The sequence below is a fragment of the Bubalus kerabau genome, chromosome 1, assembly GCF_029407905.1.
Source record: "Bubalus kerabau isolate K-KA32 ecotype Philippines breed swamp buffalo chromosome 1, PCC_UOA_SB_1v2, whole genome shotgun sequence".
Lineage (NCBI taxonomy): Eukaryota > Metazoa > Chordata > Mammalia > Artiodactyla > Bovidae > Bubalus > Bubalus kerabau.
The window spans coordinates 20,137,953-20,160,388 of record NC_073624.1 but is presented as its reverse complement, the minus strand read 5'-3'; the positions used below and the strand labels follow the sequence as shown (position 1 = coordinate 20,160,388).

Sequence of the window (22,436 nt, the reverse complement as noted above, 5' to 3'; positions counted from 1 at the left end):
TCCAATTAAAAAATTAATTAAAAAATTCATGGTATTTTGCATACGTGTGTGAAATAGTTACTGAATTCCAGATAATCAGTCTTTCATTTTCACTATTAGCCTTCTTTCCACTAATCTTAGGATTTTGGAGAAACTTACATAGCTTATTCCTATAAAATTTTGCAATATCTTATTTTTATGGTAAACTATCCATAGGATTATATACATTGATGTTATAAAGAATCTCAGCCATAAAATAAAGACACCATATGGTATTGAATTACCCAGCTTTACTGCTTCTGTGTCATGGCTTCATTTGAAGCCTGTGACACTGATGTTTGGTTTTGAATTCCTATGAAATGACAGTCTCCTACTGTAACATAGATAGGTTCAGAAATGTTTCTCAAAACTGGCTTTGAAAAATAAATAAGTAATCTAAGGAATAATCATTTTACTTGCTTTTGGATCTTGACCAATTGCTGCCTTTACCTGTTCCAGGGGGAACAGACAAGGAACTGAGGCTGGCGGCTGGTCAAACCAAGTGTTCTGGGAGAGTGGAGGTGAAAGTCCAGGAAGAGTGGGGAACTGTGTGCAACAACGGCTGGGACTTGGCTGCTGTCTCTGTCGTTTGTAAGCAGCTGGGATGTCCAACTGTCATCAAAGCCACAGGATGGACCAATTCCAGTGCAGGCACTGGGCGCATTTGGATGGATCATGTGTCTTGTCGAGGCAATGAATCAGCTCTCTGGGACTGCAAACATGAGGGGTGGGGAAAGCATAACTGTACTCACCAACAGGATGTAGGAGTCACCTGCTCAGGTAAGACTTGTGTAAGTCAAACCTTGACATGAAATGCTTGGTGGGAAAAAATCTTATAGATGGGTTAAAAATGAAAAGGCCAGTTTTCTGTAAGTAATCTAGGTATAAAATGATCCAGGTATGCAAAGGACCCAATTCATTGTTAAAGACCAGAAAATGTATGACAAGACCCATACTAAAAAAAAAAAAATCAAAAGAGATTCTGAATACTACAGTCAATGAGGAAGCGATTAGCTTCAATTTTATATTAAGTAATCCTACTGTAACATTCTGTGCTCAGTTGCTTAATCATGTATGACTCTTTGTGACCCCTGGGACTGCAGCCTGCCAGGCTCCTCTGTCCATGGAATTTTCTAGGAAAGAATACCGGAGTGGGTTGCCATTTCCTAAATCATATCTAACTTGATTCCTTGACCCCTTTCCCCATAAAATGCTGCTTTCGTGTATTGCCTCATAAATCATGACCGTTTGCCCATTAACTGATAATCAGTTTACCAAGTCAAGAAGTAAGTACTCCTAGCACTAATCTGTTTTGTTGGAGGAAGGATATTTTGCAAAGTAGAATTGCTTTTTACACTGTGCAATGCTATTCATTCCATTTACATGGTACTTTTAATTTATAAAATATTTCATAAGTTTCATCTCACTTGCTATTATGGTAACCCAGACCTTTCTGCAGATAAAACCCAAGGTCATGTTTCTGATCCAGTTCAGATTCCTGAGCTTCCAATTTCTCTTTGCTCATGTCATTGAAGTTTAGGCAATCCTCTCGCTGCCCAGCCTTTCTGTTAGAGACCATCTCCTCCATAGGACTGATATCAGAAAGGATTAATCTCTATCCAGGCTTCCCTGGTGGCTTAGTGGTAAAGAAGCTGCCTGCCAGTGCAAGAGACATGGATTTGATCCCTTGGGAAGTTCCCCTGGAGAAGGAAATGGCAACGCACTACAGTATTCTTGCCTGGGAAATCCCAGGGACAGAGAAGTCTAGCGGGCTACAGTCCATGGGGTCACAAAGAGTCGGACACAACCTAGTGACTAAACAACAGCAATCTTTACCCAGGCACTGCGGTTTCATGGGAGTAACTAGTATCTAGACAACTCCTCAACTACTCCTTAATGCTATTATTTTAAGTAAGTTGTAAATCTTTCTAAACTTCAGCTTCTGAATAGTCAATAATATAACACATGTAAAGCTACTGGTACACTGACAGGTAGGTCATAGGTGCTAAAAATTAGCATTAGTTTCCTCATGGCTCACTGCTTCTCATTATCTAGACAACTCATTTCTCTTTCTTCTTCCTTCTCTTTCTCTGTTCTCCTCTTCCTTTCTCTTCTTTCTTTTCTTGTTGTCTTTCATTGTTAATCATTTTGCAGGGAAAGATAAGTAATAATTGTAAGAGCTACATCAAGCATCTACAGTGAAGTTAAAAATCATAATAAATCTTGCCAGGCTCTAACTATTAATTATTGCTGTTGATGGTGTTGACTATTTAAGCCAAGACCTCAGTGTAGTACTTTTATCTCCTGTGTTCTGTTTTTCATAACTTTGCTAAGGATCCTTTATATAAGGACAATGGCAATCAAATTTAGTTTTTGAACTTTATACACCTAAAGCTTCAACTTGTGCATAATAATAGAAAGGGATGAGTAGTCAGGGACTCACGAGTTTCATGAGGTTTCCAAGTTCATATTTCTGAAGTTTCAGAGTCCATATTTCTGAGATTCTCCACCCTGATCAATGCTCAATTCTCAGAGCATCTACTTCTTGGAAATTCTGTTATCATCACATACATAACAGTAAAGAGGGTAGGCTTTGATACTAGACTGTTTTTTTTCCTTTACATTCTCCTTCTACTATTTATTTCTACATAGACATGTTTACTATGTCTTAGTAATAGAGGGAAACAAAGCAAAAAGTAAATTTTAATCCATAAAAGATTTTTCTGGGGGTCAGTTGATACAGATGAAAGTCCTAATCATTAGTTAATTTTCAAAGATCAAAATCTTTCAACATGTGAACTGGAGCAGCATCCACAACGAGGTATCATTTTTAAGGACAGCAGCAAGTCTCAAGAGACCAGAGGAATACTATTCTCTAAGATCATTTAGAATAAATATCACTTCTGAATTCTGGCCTTTTCTCCGCTCTAGATGGATCTGATTTGGAGATGAGGCTGATGAATGGAGGAAGCCGGTGCTCAGGAAGAATAGAGATCAAATTCCAGGGCCAGTGGGGAACAGTGTGTGACGATAACTTCAACTTGGATCACGCTTCTGTGGTTTGTAAACAGCTTGGATGTGGAAGTGCTGTCAGTTTCTCTGGCTCAGCTAATTTTGGAGAAGGGTCTGGGCCAATCTGGTTTGATGATCTGGTATGCCATGGAAATGAGTCAGCTATCTGGAACTGCAGACACGAAGGATGGGGAAAGCACAACTGTGATCACGCTGAAGATGCCGGAGTGATTTGCTTAGGTAAGGACTGCTCTGGGTTTGTTCCGTTCTCTCTGAGAGGACAAAAATGGGGGTAAAAGTCTCAAAGGCTTGAACTCTTAAAAACATAATGAAATGTGCTTCTTTTTTTTTTTCTCTTACTATTAAAAAAAATTTTTTTTTATTGGAGTATAGTTGCTTTACAATGCTGTGTTGTTTTTTTCCTGTACAACATGCAGATGACCAAGAAGTACATGAAAAGATGCTCAGTGTCACTAATTAGTAGAGAAACGCAAATGAAAACTACAATGATGCCGGTGCCAGCCGGCAGAGTCAATCAGGTCCCGAGAACGTGCACAGCGGGGCTGAAAAAGGAAACTAAAGCAAGAGAAATCTACAACAAAGATGGGGTCGAGAGGTTCAGACACGTCTCCACGGAGGGACGCAGTCTGACACCAACTTTATTCAGCATCTCATATTTATACAGAAGAGTGTGAGAAAGATAAGACAGTTAACATTTTCTTTGTTGACCTATACATCTTACAAACAGTCACAAGAAATCTTGAGAGCATGGGAATGGCACCCTGTTATTATTTCTTACACCAGATAACATTTCTCTGTGCGTGAGAAGTTTGCACAGAACTCCAGGTGTCTGCAGTAAATAAGCGCCTAATCTCTGGGGTGGCGGGACAGAGAGCTATGTTTGCAAGCAAACCCTCAAGGACTGAGGCAGCTCCCAGAGCTGTGTCCTTCGGACAAAGGACCCCGTTCTCACAGGCAGCTCCCCGCACAATAAGGAAAGTCTTCTTCTTTTATTGCCTCATTATCACCAATTTCAGGATGCAGTTCTGATACTTGTGGGTTTTTCTTGTTGTTGTTGTTATTGTTCAGTCACTTAGTTGTGTCCGACTCTTTTGTACCTCCATGCACTGTAGCCCACCAGGCTCCTCTATCTATGGAATTCTTCAGGCAAGAATACTGGAGTGGGTTCCCATTTCCATCTCCAGGGGATCCTCAAGCCTAGAGATGGAACCTGAGTCTCCTGCAAATTCTTTACCACTGAGCCATGGGGAAGCCCGTGAGGAATTTTTTTTTTTTTTTTTTTACCATTCACTGAAATTAGGATAAATAGTTTAGGGAGGGAGGATGAGCCATGAAATTGAGATCCAAGTTGTGAGGATAGAAGGAAGTATTCAGAGAACAGTCTATTCCCTCATCCCTCCAAAAAAAGAAAGGAAAAGAAACCAGGTTAACTAGAAAATGATACTTTCTGGATGTTTTAGAAGAAAGTCACCCCTATTATTATCCTCTACCTATAAAAGCCTCCTCTTTAGCCACATTGACCCACCCTTCACCAAACTATTAGTTCAAATTCACAGAATCAAATGATTTAAAAAACTGGTTATCTATTAAAACCTCATTTACGCTACTACTACACTGTGAGCAGGCATTGTGTCTTTCTAGGGACTTTCACGTTCCATCCTTGATTAAGGTCTGGGACATGGTTTTGTGTGTACAAAAATGTCACTCTCCTTTCTTCAATTGAATGCCTCATTTGAAGACCTAGTAAGTCTTGGACCCCAGGGGATATTTAGGAAATTATAACCAGGGTAAAAATGTTCTTGTATTCACCAGGTTTTATTTTTTTTTTTTCAAATGAAGGAAATTCAATTCAAACTAGCTTTAAAATAAGGGAATACTGACTCAGAAAACTGGGAAATACAGGAGGTACAGTTGGCTCCATCCATGAATGGATTCAGCACTTAAACAATATCATCAAGGTTCTGGCTCTTCTTTTATTTCTTGAATTGCCTTTTTTTTTTTTTTTTTTTGAAACCATGCTGTTTGTCTTATGGGGATCTTAGTTCTCTGACCAAGTATGAAACCTAGGCCCCATGCAGTGGAAGCTCACAGTGCTAACCACTGGACTACCAGGGGATTCCCAAGGTGGCTTTTTTCTTGTTGAACAGTGTGATCATGTACAGTCTGAACCACAAAGAATGGGATTCCTACAGAAAAGATGGGTTTTTTTTAGCTGAAGAAAGTGAAAGGGATTTGGGGTAGAAAAAATACAGTATGTACCTTCCGGTTTCCTTCACTCAGGTCTCCAGTCAGCATGTTTCTTCTCAGTGTGTTTGTTACAAGCTGAGGAATCACAATAAACAGCACTGTGACCAAAAAAAAAAAAAAAAAAAAGAAAGAAAGAAACTAAAAGTGCCAGAGGAAAAACCCAATTTATTTATTATAGGATATTACTCAGAATCAAGTGCTAGTCTTTGAGGAGTGTTGATTGGGGGAAAGTGAAAGGAGTAATGATGAAGTCCCTTCTCTCTTTGCATTGCTTTTAAACTATGGACATGGTCAGAAAGGGGTCAGGCATGGTAATACAAGCCAAATAGTCTGGGTAGGTAATGCAGTCAGAGCCAAAAGTGAGTGTTAAGTATTGCAGCAAATATATATATATATATATATATATATATATATATATTTATGTAAGCACCTAGGCATCTGTAAGTATGTATTTAACAGGGGAAAAAAAAACCAACAAAAACATCTGTGGTATTTAAACAAGCAGATTCTAGATAAATTTCAGTTCCTTGGCCTCCTGTTAGAAACTCTTCCTGTAATGCATGCTCTCCACAGTGAAAAGTTCTGTATTCTTTTTTCTTAATTGATTGATTGACCTTTTCTGTTATGATTTATTATAGGATACTGAATATAGTTCTCTGTGCTATACAATAAGACCTTGCTATTTATCCATTTGATATAAAATGGTTTGCATCTGCTAGTCCCAAACTCCTAATTCATAAAAAATCCTGTCTTCTTATTTTTAAATTGGAGTATGATTGTTTTACAATCTTGTGCTAGTTTCTGCTGCACAACAAAGTGAATCAGCTGTATGTATACATATATCCCCTCCCTCTTGAGCCTCCCTCCCACTCTCATCTTCATCCCAGCCCTCCAGGTCATCACAGAGCACTGATTTGAGCTCCTGTGCTGTACCCCAGGTTCCCACTAACACTGTCTTCTTGCCTGATCTGCTCCTACTTCCATCTTTACTGATTTTCAGTGGGAATATATCATTATTTTCTCTGTCTCTGCTTATGTCCCCCCCCTTCCCCCGCCCCCTGCCTTTTTCTTATCTCATCTCAGGTGGAGCTGTTTAGAGCATCCTCATGCTTGTTTCTTTATCACTGACTGGCTTTGTTTCCCTCTTACAGAGGGAGCTGACCTGAGCCTGAGACTGGTAGATGGAGTCACCAAGTGTTCAGGAAGATTAGAAGTGAGATTCCAAGGAGAATGGGGGACAGTGTGTGATGATGGCTGGGACAGTGATGATGCTGCTGTAGCGTGTCAGCAATTGGGATGTCCGACGGCCATCACTGCCGTTGGCAGAGTCAATGCCAGTGAGGGAACTGGACACATTTGGCTTGACAGTGTTTCCTGCCAAGGACATGAATCTGCTATCTGGCAGTGCAGACATCACGAATGGGGAAAGCATTACTGCAATCATAATGAAGATGCTGGTGTGACCTGTTCTGGTAAGTTAAAACAAGAAAAACAGAGAAGGAAGGGTCTGTGTTCTTTAGGAGTAGGAATAGGTGTAAGAGGTGTGAGAGAGAGAGAGAACTAGCTAATGATTTCCTTGTTAGGAATTCTTTTCAGGTATGAGGAATCTTTAACACATTCTTTATTTGACTAGTTTGGAGGGTTGTCTGTCTCTGTTTTCTATAAAAATTGTTTCAACTGCTATTAGGGACCACACTTCAAATTCTAAATCTACAAGTTTTAAAACTATAGCTCCATTTCTAACCAAATTCATGGTCTATGCTGCTCTTCTAAAAGCCAGGAAGTAGGCAAGCCAGAATTTCTAGTGTCTCAGTATCTGAGAAGGAACAAGATTGAAAAAAGTACCCTATGGTAGTTAACCGCTATATGTATCTATGGCCTAAGTTTATGTTTCTTTTGCAGATGGATCAGATCTCGAACTGAGACTCAAAGGTGGAGGCAGCCGCTGTGCTGGGACAGTGGAGGTGGAAATTCAGAAACTGATAGGGAAAGTGTGTGACAGAAGCTGGGGACTGAAAGAAGCTGATGTGGTTTGCAAGCAGCTGGGATGTGGATCTGCACTCAAAACATCCTATCAAGTTTATTCCAAAATTCAGGCAACAAACACATGGCTGTTTTTAAGCAACTGCAATGGAAATGAGACTTCTATCTGGGACTGCAAGAACTGGCAATGGGGTGGGCTTAGTTGTGAACACTATGATGAAGCCAAAGTTACTTGCTCAGGTAAGACTTTCAATCAACCTGTAAAGAAGTTGCATTCCAATTTCATTCTTTTACATGGAGCTGTCCAGTTTTCCCAGCACTATTATTTAAGAGACTATCTTTTCTCCATTGTATATTGTTGTCTCCTTTGTGATAGATTAATTGGCAATAAATGTATGGGTTTATTTCTGGGCTTTCTATCCAGTTCCATTAATCTCTGTGTCTGCTTTTGTCTCAGTACCATGCTGTTTTGATGACTGTAACTTTGTAGTATAGTCTGAAGTTAGACAGCCTGATTCTTCCAGCTTTATTCTTCTTTCTCAAGATTGTTTTGGCTATTTGGTATCTGTTGTGCTTCCATACAAATTTAAAATTTATTGCTTAATTCTGTAAAAAATGCCATCAGTAATTTGATAGGGATTGCATTGAATCTGTAGATTACCTTGGGAGTATGGTCCTTTTAACCATATTTAACCAAACTGATTCTTCCAGTCTAAGAACAAAGTGTATCTTTCCATCTGTTTGAGTCATCTTCAATTTCTTTCATCAGTGTCTTGTAGTTTTCAGAATACAGGGCTCTTGCCTCCTTAGGTAGGTTTATTCCTAGGTATGCTATTCTTTTTGTATGTATGTATGTATGTATGTATATGCTCAGTTGTTCAGTCATGTCTGATTCTTTGTGGGCCCATGGACTGTACCCTGCCATGCTCCTATGTCCATGGAATTTTCCAGGCAAGAGTACTGGAGTGGGTTGTCCTTTCCTACTCCAGGGGATCTTCTTGATCCAAGATCAAATCTGTGCCTCTTGTGTCTCCTGCGTTGGCAGGTGGATTCTTTTTGACTAACGCCACCTGGGAAGCCCTTTAGATGTGATGGTAAATGGAACTGTTTCCTTAATTTCTCTTTCTGATAGCTTATTGTTAGTATATAGAAAGGCAACAGATTTCTGTATATTCATTCTGTATCCTGCAACTTCACCGAATTCACTGATGAACTCTAGTAATTTTTTGGTAGTGACTTTAGGATTTTCTATGCACAGTGTCATCTTGTCTGCAAACAGTGACAGCATTACTTCTTCCTTTCTAGTTTGGATTCCTTCTATTTCTTCCCCTTGTCTAAATTGCTGTGGATAGAACTTTAGATATATGTCAAATAAAAATGGCAAGAGTGGGCATCCTTGCCTTGTTCCTGATCTTAGAGAAAATGCATTCAGCTTTTTCACCATTGCATATGATATCAGGTAAATTGCTTATATATATATATATAAAGATATTATAAAATCTATATAGACAATAGAATGGGAAGGACTAGAGATCTCTTCAAGAAAACTAGAGATACCAATGGAATATTTCATGCAAAGATGGGCACAATAAAGACAGAAATGGTATGGACCTAACAGAAGCAGAAGATATTAAGAAGACGTGGCAAGAATACACAGAAGAACTGTACAAAAAAGATCTTCATGATCCATTTAACCACGATGATGTGATTGCTCACCTAGAGCCAGACATCCTGGAATGTGAAGTCAAGTGGGCCTTAGAAAGCATCACTATGAACACAGATAGTGGAAGTGATGGAATTCCAGTTGAGCTATTCCAAATCCTGAAAGATGATGTTGTGAAAGTGCTGCACTCAATATGCCAGCAAATTTGGAAACTCAGCAGTGGCCACAGGACTGGAAAAGTTCAGTTTTCATTCCAATTCCAAAGAGGGGCAATGCCAAAGAATGTTCAAACTACCACACAATTGCACTCCTCTCACACACTAGCAAAATAATGCTCAAAATTTTCCAAGCCAGGCTTCAACAGTACGTGAACCACAAACTTGCAGATGTTCAAGCTGGGTTTAGAAAAGGTAGAGGAACCAGAGATCAAATTGCCAACATCTGCTGGATCACAGAAAAAGCAACATAATTCCAGAAAAATATCTACTTCTGCTTTATTGATTATGCCAAAGTCTTTCACTGTGTCGATCACAACAAACAGTGGAAAATTCTTCAAGAGATGGGAATACCAGAGCATCTTACCTGCCTCCTGAGAAATCTGTATGCAGGTCAAGAAGCAACAGTTAGAGCTGGACATGGAACAGCAGACTGGTTCCGAACTGGGAAAGGAGTACATCAAGGCTGTATATTGTCACCCTGCTTATTTAACTTATATGCAGAATACATCATGCAAAATGCTGGGCTGGATGAAGCACAAGCTGGAATCAAGATTGTTGGGAGAAATATCAATAACCTCAGATATGCAGATGACACCACCTTTATGGCAGAAAGGGAAGAGGAACTAAAGAGCCTTTTGATGAAAGAGGAGAGTGAAAAGGCTGGCTTAAAACTCAACATTAAAAAAACTAAGACCATGACATCCAGTTCCATCACTTCATGGCAAATAGATGGGGAAACAGTGCAAACAGTGAGAGACTTTCCTTTCTTGGGCTCCAAAATCATTGCAGATGGTGACTGCAGCCATGAAATTAAAAGATGCTTGCTCCTTGGAAGAAAAGTTATGACCAACCTAGATAGCATATTCAAAAGCAGAGACATTACTTTACCAACAAAGGTCCATCTAGTCAAGGCTATGGTTTTTCCAGTAGTCATGTATGGTTGTGAGAGTTGGACTATAAAGAAAGCTGAGTGTCAAAGAATTGATGCTTTTCAACTGTGGTGTTGGGAGAAGACTCTTGAGAGTCCCTTGGACTGCAAGGAGATCCAACCAGTTCATCCTAAAGCAAATCAGTCCTGAATATGCATTGGAAAGACTGATGCTGAAGCTGGAACTCCAATACCTTGGCCACCTGATGCAAAGAGCTGACTCATTTGAAAAGACCCTGATGCTGGGAAAGATTGAAGGCAGGAGGAGAAGAGGATGACAGAAGATGAGCTGGTTGGATGGCATCACCGACTGAATGGACATGAGTTTGAGCAAGCTCCAGGAGTTGGTGATTGTCAGGGAAGCTTGATATGCTGTAGTCCATGGGTTTGCAAAGAGTCGGACATGACTTAGTGGCTGAACTGAAGTGAACTGAACTGAGATTGCCTATATACACTTCACTGTTCTTATTTTGGGGTTTTGTCTTGTTCCTTGTTTGGAACATGTTCCTCTGTTGCCTCATTTTGCCTGATTTGCTGTTTTCAGTTCTATGTAGGTGGTAGGTTGGTGACATTTCCCAACTTTGGAGAAATTACCTTCTATGGGAAATGTTCTATGCTCCCAGCAGCATACTCCCTTTGGGTTACCAGAGCTATGTGCTCTAGTTTGCCCCATACGTTGACAGCACAAGTCCTTCTATTGTGGTTGGCTGACTACTGTCAGTGGTCTGGTAGGCATGGCTGGGCCCTAGTCTGGTTGTTTGCTAGACTCGGCCTTGTGCAAAAGCTGTCCCACTGCTTGGTGGGACTGGGTCATGGGTAGCTGGTTGCAGAGACCAGGGGTGTTTCAGAGCTAGTGATGTTCTACTTGTGGTTTGAACCAAATTTTACAGTGAGTGTGGGGGAGACAGTGTTCCCAGATCTAGTGAAAGCTTGCTGGTGAGTAGAGCTGGTTCCTGGGGCAGCTGGCTGAGAGGTCCAATCTGTTTCAGAGTTGGTGTCCACCTGCTTGTTGGTAGGGCCAATGCCCAAGGGATTTTAGGGTTGGTGTTTACCTACTGGTGCGTGAAGCCATGTCCTGGGGCTAGTGCCAGTCCAGTGGCAGAGTCAGCTCCTGGGGTCCCCTGCTGCAGGGCCCAGGAATCCCAGAGCTGGTGTTGGCCTGCTGGTGGACAGGGCCAGGGCCCAGGGAATGCTGGTTGTAGGGTTGCATTGGTCCAGGGGCTGGGATCTCTGGGGGATAAGACTTGTCCCAGGGCTAGCACTAGCCCTCTGTTGGGTAGAGCTGGGTCCTGGGATCTCTGGCTGCAGAGCCCAGGGTCCTGGAGCTTAAATCGGTCAGCTGGTGGGCAGGGCCAGTTCCCAGGGTGTCCCTAGGTTAGTGTCAGCTCACCAGAGCATGGGGGTGGTGAAACTGGGGCTCTGGCTTCAGGTCCCGGGGGGGTCCCTGTGCTAGTGCCAGTTTCCTGGTATGTGGGGCTGAGTCCTGGCCCTCTAGTGGGCAGGGCCATGTCCCAGGGTGTCTGTGGGCTCAGGGAGTCTCAAGGCAGCTAATAGGGGACAGCAGTAGGGGTGTGCATCCCTGCCTGTTTAGTTTCTTGGCCTCAGGTGTCCCACTTCTGGTACTGACAGGCTGGTGACTGGGTCTGGGTCTTGGTGCTAATAAGCTAAAGGGAGGATTCCAAAATGACTTCTTCTAATACCAGTGTCCTCATGGTAGAAGGAGCTCCCCAAAATGGCTGCTGTCAGTATCTGGGTCCCCAGGGTAAGTTCAATCACATCCCGCCTCTCCAGAAGACTTTCCAAGATCAGCAGGTGGGTCTGGCCCAGGCTTCTTTCAAATTGACTGCTTCTGCCCTGGGTCCCAGAGTGGGTGGGATTTTGTGTGTGTCCCTTAAGAGTGGAGTCTCTATTTCCCACAGCCCTCTGGCTTTCCCAAAAGTAAGCCCTGCTGGCTTTCAAAGTCAAACGTCCTGGGAGCTTATCTTCCTGGTGCAGGACCACTGGTTGGGGAATTCCTTGATCTTTGGGGAGAACCTCTGCAACTGCAATTATCTTCTTATTTGGTGGTTGCATACCTGGGTCTATGGGCCTTGACTATACTGTGCCCTGCCCCTCCTGCTTCTCTTGTTGTGATTCTTTCTTTATACCTTTAGTTGTAGAAGATCTTCTCTGCTAGACTTTGGTCTTTCTCATAAGCAGTTGTTACTTTGGTGTGCTCATGTGAAGAGATGACTCAGGATCCTCCTCCTCTGTCATCTTGGCTGTGCCTTCTGAACATTTTTATGTATTTCATGCAACTTCTTTAAAAAACTCAAAAGTGGTCTGTGATTGGCTAGTCTTGTGGACAATCCCTAGCATTTTATGTTAATCACTTGTTGATAAGTGATGCCTCTTTAACAACAAGGTGTTCACCAAGACACACCTAGAGCTGTTCTTCCAAAGTAATTATCATATTCTACTGGACAAGAGGGCTTTCCTGGTGGCTCAGTGGTAGGTAAAGAATCTGCCTACCAATGCAGGACACAGAGGTTCAATCTCTGGGTTGGGACGATCCCCCGGAGAAGGAAATGGCAACCCACTCTACTATTCTTTCCAGGGAAATCTCATGGACAGAGGAGCCTGGTGGCTACAGTCCATGGGGTTGCAAAGAATTGGACATGATTTAATGACTAAACAACAACTGGACAAGAACAATGAGTTGCCCTGCAGGTGAGGGAGTGTGGTGAGCCAATCTGATGGACCAGGTTCTGCCCTCTGAGAAGCTGCTGTCTGTGCTCTGTTCTTCATGTGCCCAGGTGCTCTTCTCAGAGGAGTACTTCCTAGTGTGTTGTTCTCATCATCAGCTTTGTGTTCAGTTTCGAGAGTATATCCATCCAGAGGCTGCACACCTTTCGCAACCCACTTCATGCTGATGCTGATTTAGGGACCCTTGGGTTGGTTTAGGGTTGAGTATTCATTAACTGATATCAGTCACCCTCAAATTCAGCAAAATATTCTCTTCAAACTTAGTAGATTTCTTGCCTATTTGCTTTAACCCAACGTCATGTGAAAATAACCACCATCAAAAAATAAATTACATATTTTGATCTATCCTGTGATCAGACCCTTCCTCTCAATTTATTAGCCACTGCCCTAAGGTCATTTGAAACCATGGGTTTGAGAGGGAAGGCAACACGTAAATCCCATCTTTGCTGGTAGGCTCATTGTCTTTATATGCAGAGCATCAATTTTATTTTCTGCTAAATCTGAAGTTTTATCACTACCTTAATTTAGGGGACAGGATACTTAGGTTTTTTTTTTTTTCAATTCTGCAAGTTTCAAATTACAGGACTCTCAATTAACTATATCTAATAGCTGTAGGCAGCTTTCCTGGTGGCTCAGCAGTAAATAATCAGCTTCCAATCAGGAGATGCAAGAAACTCAGGTTCTATCCCTGGGTCCAGAAGAGCCCCTGGAGGAGGGCATGGCAACCGTCTCCAGTATTCTTGCCTGGAGAATCCCATGGACAGAGGGGCTGGGGCGGCTATGTCCATGGGGTCATGGAGTCAGACACAACTGATGTGACTTAGCATGCACGCAGTAGCTGCAGGCAGAGGATGTCTCCCTCACAAAATTAGTATTTTTCCTTCCACTTCTTTTTGTAGTCTACTGGCTTCTAGTCTCAGCCCATCTCTCTACTAAATGTTAAAAGTGGCAAGGAGGATTTTTTTTTTCTTTTTTTATATACTTTCCCTTTTTTACACTTTTCCCAATATGTTATCCATTTTTCATCTTTAGTGAACATATAATTTTCTTTTCAGTGTGATATCTGTCCAGATATTTTTCCACGGATAACAATACTTATTAGCTTTCCAGCCTACAATATCTATGTTATCAGTATATTATAGCCATGAGTTCTGTCCAACCACATCCAAAATTTAGGTTTTATTACTAGAGTACCTTATTTGTGATAACCCATTCTGAATTATATAGGATTCTATTGGTGGTTCAGTTGCTAGGTCGTGTCTGACTCTTGTGACTCAGTGGACTGTAGCTTGTAGGCTCCTCTGTCCATGGGCTTTCCCAGGCAAGAATATTGGAGTGGGTTGCCATTTCCTTCTCCAGCGGATCTTCTTGATCCGGGGATCGAACCTAGGTCTCCTGCATTACAGGTAGATTCTTTACTGTCGGAGCCACCAGGGAAGCCCAGGATTCTATTTAGCTGCATATAATAAAAATCCCAAATAGCATAAATTTGCAACTTAACATGGGTTCCCTCCCTTTACAAAATCATATTTTTGTTTGCTATCTGCCATATGTGCACTTTGCTTTCTTTTGTAAACTCTCTTATTATATTTCTGTAGCATTTGAAACCCTTCTACTAATTTTTGGGCCAAGACTTTAGCTCTGTCCTTGTTTTACTAGAAATAGAGTTTGTAATTTTATTTTTTGATTTACTTGATTCTTTCAGAAGATTTTCAGGAAAAAAATGATGGAAATACCATCTCTGTGTCTGTCAAGTTCAAACTACAAATTCCATAGTCTGTTTAAATTCTTAGACTTTTATAAAGCATAAGGCATTGTGGTTAATAGGGGCCAGAAAAACTCAGTAAAGCAGGAAGACTAGAAAGACAAAGCAACTGTTTACCCCTGACTTGTAGTTTAGACAAGATAGCTACAAAGATGTCTAAGAGTTTTGGGCACAAAATTGCTTTGAATCCCAGACATTTTGTTTGTGATGACTGTATAGGTGCTGTAGAGCACTTTTGAATGTAATAACTTGTTCATTTGAATTTTGTTTTATTTTACTAAAATCTGAAAGATGATTTTGAGATTAGAATGAGCTATACTTTTTCAGAGACTGGAAAGGAATAAATGATGAAAATGCATTAGTGCTTCTTTAAACTGTATTGTATCTATTACCGAACAAAAGGAAATACCTCTAATTATTTCTTATATTTGTTCTTCATTTCTTCAGAAAGAAATAAAAATAGATTTAGTTACTGATGTCAGGGAAAGTTTAATTTATTGATTAAAGGGGCTAAATCCAGGCACAAAAATTCAGTTAATGGCTTTTATGTTAAAATGCAGTCATAGCACAGATGTGGAGACTGGACTTGTGGACCCAGGGTGTGAAGGAGAGGGTGGGATGAATTGAGAGAGTAGCATTAACATGTATACACTACCATGTATAAAATAGATAGCTGGTAGGAAGCTGCTGTACAGCGCAGGGAGCTCAGCCCAGTGCTCTGTGTTGACCTGGAGGGGTGGGATGGGGGTTGGGGTGGGAGGAAGGTTCAAGGGGGAGGGGATATATATATATATATATACTTATAGCTGATTCATGTTGTGTACAGCAGAAACTAACACAACATTGTAAAACAATTATACTCCAATTTAAAAATACATTTTAAAAAATGCAGTCATAGGCGTAACAGGAAAAAAAAATCCCTTAAAGGAGTAAATTACCAATATTCTAATCATGTACTCAGAGTAAATGGTATAAGGAAGCCATTCTGTGGTGTAGACTAATGTGTTACTAGCAGACTTAATGAAATAAAGCTGAGGATGGAGTCTCCAAGTCATTTCTAGAAGAAGGATTTCTCTTTTGCTTTGGACTCAAATGTTTTAGGACTAAGGAAATAGGAGGATATCTATTTGTTTTGCTTTTTTGAGGGGGAAGTTGTTTTTCACTGGTTGTATTTTATTTGCTCAAGATCAGTCTAGAGAGAGCAAGAGGTTAAAAGAAAAAATCTAAAAAAAAAAAAAAAAAAAGAAAGAAAAAAGAAAAAATCTAAGAAAACTCTTTTTATCCAAAGACTTAGGTCTGTCCAAAAGTGGAATAGGATCATATGAATAAGAGTTAATGATATCTTAGAGTAATTTCATTCTCAAATAATGATTCAACAAAATTAAACTCAACTCCAGTCACTGTGTTGTAGAGGCATTATTTGCTGTAAAGTCTTAGCTCTGTTTAAAAAGCAACATGTTATTCAACTCAAATTTGGATGGAGCTTGCTTCAAACATATTGAATGGATAAGTGGTGAAATTTTTGCACGGCTGAGTTATTCTATATTGCTATAATAGAGAATATCATCAGATCTAGAACATTTTAGGAAATTGGCAAGAGCTGATGGTATATCTGTGTCATGCTGATAGTAATGTCAAGGGATCTTAAGAATTAGTGATATTTAAAAAAAGGAGTAGTCATATTTGACAGCAGGCATCTCTAAAAGACTTATGCCTTTTAGAAATCCCAATTCCATATGCCTCTTCTTTCTTTCCTCTCTTTTAAGATGAATTAAAGAAAATACTTTGTATCTTCCATGTAACTTGAATTACCTCCTAGTTGCTGAGAGTTGGACACAATTTAGAGACTGAACAACAAATGCTAAAAGCAGCTCTTACTTATCTTGATGAGTGGCTCTCAAACTAGTGAAGCATGCCCTTAAAGCCTGAGCTCCATTTTTTCAGGTATATAGCTTGTATGTCTTTTCTTTACCTTTTAAAATCCATCCATACTAAATTATTCATAATCCCTCAATTAGATCATCCTGTCTCATGATTGTATTCTTTAAATGCCATATCACATATCATTTACTTGGCAAACTTCTCATCTTTTTTCAAAGCTCAGTTCAGATTTATGGTATTCTTTATAGTTTTCTTACAAAGGCCCAAATAGAACTGATAACTCCTTCCTTAGCTTTGTATCTAAAACATGTATCTAGTTTTGGACTCATTACATGAACATGTATATCTTCTACTAAATTATGTGTTCTTGAAGGAGAGAGAAATCAGTGAAAAATTGAGCATCCTTGAAAGAAGTAACTTTGTCCCCCAAACATAAGTTTGGGAAATATAAGTAGAGCAAAAAGTGTCTGCAGAGACACAGAAGCTTGAAAAAGCTTTAGGCTGGGGTAACAAGTATGATTGGCAGAGTAATAGATGTTAAGGCTTTTAAAGTGACATCATAGAGTTTTTTTGAGTATGCTAAAATAATGCTTATTATGTCTTCTTAATTTGAATAGATGAGTGCTATTGGGGAAGCTGCCAAAGTTTTCTGCTACAGTTTCCTCAAAAAAAAAAAATGGTGGTAATAATATCTACTCCTTCATGGGAATTGCACAGCAAGTGATCAATGTATGTTAGCTACTATGGTTATGATTATTATTAGTAGTACTAGAATTATCTATCCTTACTGAGAGACTGAAATCTGTGATAGATTTTTTAGCCCATCCAAATGCCTAAAACATTGTAAGTGCTTAATAATATTTGTTGAAAAGATGAATTATTGTATGCACAGTAAAGAAACATTGACTTCTCCTAGACAGAAATTATGTGAAAATATTTGAAATTTAGTATTTGTGGTCATGACATAAATTTATTGGAAAGAGGACTTAAAAGCAAGGAGACCCCTTTGGAAGCTATTGCAGAAGTCTACATGACGTATGGTGACAAATTACATCAAAGTAGTGGCAGTAAGTATGGAGAAAAAAAGTGCTGGAGAGTCAGTCAGCTGGTGCAGGTGGCTTTCACATGTGCAGTGTGTTGTGAGGGTCAAGAGTCTAGGCTCTATAGTATACTGCCTGGCTTCAAATCCTGTCCCTTCATTAACCTGCTGTGTGACCTTAGCAAATTACTTCACTTCTGTGCATTTTAGTTTCCTTGTCTTAATAATTATACCCTAAGGCAATAATAAGGATGAAATAGTGATTGCTAAATAAATACTAAGATGCCATATTTTTTGTTGTTGTTTAGTTGCTAAGTTGTGTCTAACTCTTTATGACCCTAGGGGCTGTAGCCTGCTAGACTCCTCTGTCCGTGGGATTTCTCAGGCAGAATACTGGAGTGGCTTGCCATTTCCTTCTCCAGGGAATCTTCCCGACCCAGGGATTGAACCCGGGTCTGCTGCTGGGTCTCCAGGCAGATTCTTTACCACTGAGCCTCCAGAGAAGCCCAAAATGCCACATACAAATATACATATATAGTAGGTGTTCACTTAATCTTCATTGCTATCATTATTACCATTATTTCTGAGGAGATAAACACAGGGGTTCAATTTCAGATGGTTCTAATTTGGTCCTGGATACCATTAATTGAATAAAGACTATGGTGGCCTTGTCAGTGCATAATTAATTCAATTTGGAACACCTTAAGTTCGAAATGTCCAAATAGATCTGCTTATGACTATAAATTTAAAGAGAAATATATAGATGAAAGCATATTTACTGGCAGTTGAGAGAAAATGCCCACTGAGGAGATGAGAAAGCTGAGGACAGAACTTTGATTGGGGAACACGTGACAGGTTCTGATAAAGCACTGTCAGGCAGGAAGGAGGAGAAAACAGGGGGAAAAGAGTATCTCATGTATCAAGTATGAGAGATATCAAAGAATAAGTCTGTTTTTCATTTTGGAAATAGGACGTAGATATATTAAAAGTCTTACCTAGAACCACTTGAAACGGTTGGGGCAGACTCCAGATTGCAGTGGGTGCATACAGTGATAAAATGTAGAGAGAATGAACACACATTATCTGTGGGCTCCAAAGTGATGGATAATACAGGCAAAATACTGAAAGGATAGAGTAATCATGCTCCAGAAATTATGGGTTCTATGAAGCAAAGTTCCAGAATTATCTGATACGGTAGTCCAGTGAAGGATGGGGAGGTCTGGAAATTGTTAAGCCCAACTCCAGGCAGAAAATCCAAGAGCAAAGAATGGCTTCCTTTTCTCACTTTTGACTCCTTGCCTCACTCCCAGCAGAAGGGAAGATCTTGGAATCTCACTAAAATATTATTTTTCAGCCCACAGGGAACCCAGACTAGTCGGAGGGGACATTCCCTGCTCCGGTCGTGTTGAAGTGAAACATGGTGACACTTGGGGCACCATCTGTGATTCTGACTTCTCTCTGGAATCGGCCAACGTGCTATGCAGGGAATTAGAGTGCGGCAGCGTTGTCTCCATCCTGGGGGGAGCCCACTTTGGAGAAGGAAATGGACAGATCTGGGCTGAAGAATTCCACTGTGAGGGCAGCGAGTCCCATCTTTCACTCTGCCCTGTTGCACCCCGCCCAGATGGAACGTGTAGCCACAGCAAGGACATTGGAGTAGTCTGCTCAAGTGAGACCCAGACAACATGTTCATTTTGTCCCCATATTGTGAAGAGGGTAGGGTTAGGTAGTCACAGACATCTTATTAAAGCCCTGTCTCCTTCCAGGATACACAGAAGTTCGCTTGGTGGGTGGCAATACCCCGTGTGAAGGAAGAGTGGAGGTCAAGATTCTTGGGACCTGGGGACCTCTCTGCAACTCTCACTGGGACATGGAAGATGCTCACGTTTTGTGCCAGCAGCTTAAATGTGGAGTTGCTACTTCTATCCCAGGAAAAGCACCTTTTGGGAAAGGAAGTGGGCAGCCCTGGAGACACATGTTCCACTGCACTGGGACAGAACAGCACATGGGTGATTGTCCTGTAACTGCTCTGGGTGCATCGCTGTGTCCTGAAGGGCAAGTGGCCTCTGTAATCTGCTCAGGTAAGAGAATAAAGGGCAGTCAGTGAGAAGCCTCTCCCATGGTGGTGTGCCTTAAGAGTGGGTATAAGCGGGGCGGGGGCGGGGGGCGGGGAAGGAGAGTGGGACGAACTGAGAGAGCAGCATTGATGTATATACACTACCATGTGTAAAAAAGATAGCTAGTGGGAAGATACTGTTTAACACAGAGAGTTCAGTTTGTTGCTCTCTGATGACCTAGAGGGGTGGGATGGGGGTTGTGGGAGGGAGACTCAAGAGGGAGGGGATGTATGTATACTTAGAGCTGATTCATGTTGTTGTATAGCAGAAACTAACACAACATTAAAAAACAATTATACTCCAATAAAAATATCCTATGATAAACCAAAGAGTATTAAAAAAAGAATATATATATATGTATAACCGAATCACTTTGCTGAATTAACAGGAATTAACAACATTGTTAATCAACTATACTTCCAAAAAGGAGCGGGTGTACCTATAGCAAAGAATGGGAGTAAAAGGAAATGATCTACTTTGAGAGATTATGAGAGGTGTACCAGTATATTAACTTCATTTGTCTTTTTAGTGGAAAGTAAACTTGATTTTCATGGACCTCATAGTTACATAGAGCTTATGTGTGTGGGTCAGTCGTTCAATCATGTCTGACTCTTTGCAACTCCATGGACTCTGCCCACCAGGCTCCTTTGTCCATGAGAACTCTCCAGACAAGAATACTGGAGTGGGTAGCCATTCCCTTCTCCAGAGGATTTTCCTGATCCAGGGATTGAACCCAGGTCTCCTGCCTTGCAGGCAGATTCATTACCATGTGAGCCATCAGGGAATCCCATTTAGGACTTACCATGTAACTTCTCAGGCTTCCCAGGTGGTGCCAGTGGTGAAGAACCCAGCTGCCAATGCAGGAGACATAAGAGACACAGGTTTTCCCTGGGTCAGGGAGATCCCCTGGAGGAAGGCATGGCAATCCACTCCACTATTCTTGCCTGGAGAATCCCATGGATGAGGAGCCTAGTGGGCACAGGCCATGGGGTCGCAGAGAGTCAGTCATGACTAAAGTAACTTAGCACAGGCACACATGTGCCTTCTCAGAGGATCTGATTAATTCTTAGCCTGGTTGACCCAGACACCTTTCTCTAAAGCTATGTTTGTCCTGAGTTCATCTATCTAGCATACCAATTGACCTCCTCTCTTCATTCCATCCTTTTGTATCTCTTGTGATGGATAATGTTTGGTGCTTGCAGGAAATCGGAGTCAGACACTATATCCATGCAATTCATCATCTTCGGATCCGGAAAGCGCCGTTGTTTTGGAAGAAAATGGTGTTCCTTGCATAGGTGAGAATCGGTGACCGAACCATGAGAATAACTTCCAAATCCTCAGAAATGCATTTATCACTGTTTCATTTGCTCTTTCAGGGAGTGGACAGCTCCGCCTGGTAAATGGAGGTGGGCGTTGTGCCGGGAGAATAGAAGTGTTTCATGAGGGCTCCTGGGGCACCATCTGTGATGACAGCTGGGACCTGGATGATGCCCACGTGGTGTGCAGGCAGCTGGGCTGCGGTGTGGCCATTAATGCCACGGGTTCTGCTCATTTTGGGGAAGGATCAGGGCCCATCTGGCTGGATGAGGTGAACTGTAATGGAAAAGAATCTCGCATTTCTCAGTGCCGTTCCCATGGCTGGGGGCGGCAGAACTGCAGGCATAAGGAGGATGCAGGAGTTATCTGCTCAGGTGAGTTCTGCAAAATTACAACTGGTTACAGTTTTGGAAGAAATGGCTGAGGTGGGGTGGTGGGTACGGAGGATATTAATCTGAGCAAACTCCTTGAACTACAGGTTCAGAGGGAACAATTGTGAGATTCAGACTGCCAGAAGTGTGGATCTGATGCATTAGTGCTACCTCAGGTGCAAAGTGGGCTTCTCTGGTGGCTCAGTCAGTAAAGATGCAAGAAACCTGGGTTTGATCCCTGGGTGCGGAAGTTTCCCTGGAGAAGGGAATGTCTACCCATTCCAATATTCTTGCCTGAAGAATCTCATGGACAGAGGAGCCTGGTGGGCTATAGTCCATGAGTTGCAGAGTCAGACATGACCGAGAAAGCACACAGACACACACGTGCAAGGTAGTATGTAGTATGCAGTATGTAAGTATGTAGTATGTAGTATGACATCAGAAAGAGGAAAATTCAGAAGTGAGTTTGCATGTCATGAAAATGACAGTAAAACTAATAATGAGAAATTCTTTTATAAACATACAGAGTGCTGGATGTTGGTTAAGGATTCAGTGTACCACACAATGATTACTGTATTAATAAGGTAGATTAAAAATGACAAGAAGAGGACTTCCCTGGTGGTCCAGTGGTTGAAAATATGCCTGCTACTGCAGGAGACATGGGTTTGATCTCTGGTCTGAGAAGATTCCACATCCACAGGGCAACTAAGCCCATGTACCACAGCTACTGAGCCCACCCTCTAAAGCCCATGCCCCTTAACAAGAGAAGCCACCAAAATTAGAAGCCCACACACTGCAACTAGAGAGTAGCCCCAGCTCATTGCAACCACACGAAGCCCATGTGCAGCAATAAAGACTCAGGATAGCCAAAAATAAATAAAACTTTTCTTTTTTTTAAAGGAGAAAAAGAAATACATTTGGTACCACATTCTATAGATAAAAAGACCGCCATGCCCAAGTAATTTTTTATGACAGACAAAGAATCACAATGAGATACTGCTCTTGTTTTGCACACACGATAAGATATTGGAAAGCATTGTGAACTAGAGAAATGTACTCAATTGTAATGTATTGGGGGGAAAATGGTGCTATGACTTAGCAAAATGAAAAA

The 22,436-nt window shown here is 41.2% G+C and overlaps 1 protein-coding gene across 1 annotated transcript in view; it reads left to right on the top strand.

The window, feature by feature from the left end:
• Positions 1 to 22,436, top strand: part of LOC129644249 (scavenger receptor cysteine-rich type 1 protein M130) — a 36,498-nt gene that overhangs the window by 2,391 nt on the left and 11,671 nt on the right. Inside the window, exons 3-10 of the mRNA XM_055569787.1 lie at positions 478 to 798; positions 2,950 to 3,270; positions 6,450 to 6,770; positions 7,201 to 7,521; positions 18,875 to 19,189; positions 19,287 to 19,601; positions 20,840 to 20,932; positions 21,014 to 21,328. Of these exons, the coding sequence (XP_055425762.1) occupies positions 478 to 798; positions 2,950 to 3,270; positions 6,450 to 6,770; positions 7,201 to 7,521; positions 18,875 to 19,189; positions 19,287 to 19,601; positions 20,840 to 20,932; positions 21,014 to 21,328 (2,322 nt within the window). The remainder of the gene's footprint in view (positions 1 to 477; positions 799 to 2,949; positions 3,271 to 6,449; positions 6,771 to 7,200; positions 7,522 to 18,874; positions 19,190 to 19,286; positions 19,602 to 20,839; positions 20,933 to 21,013; positions 21,329 to 22,436) is intronic.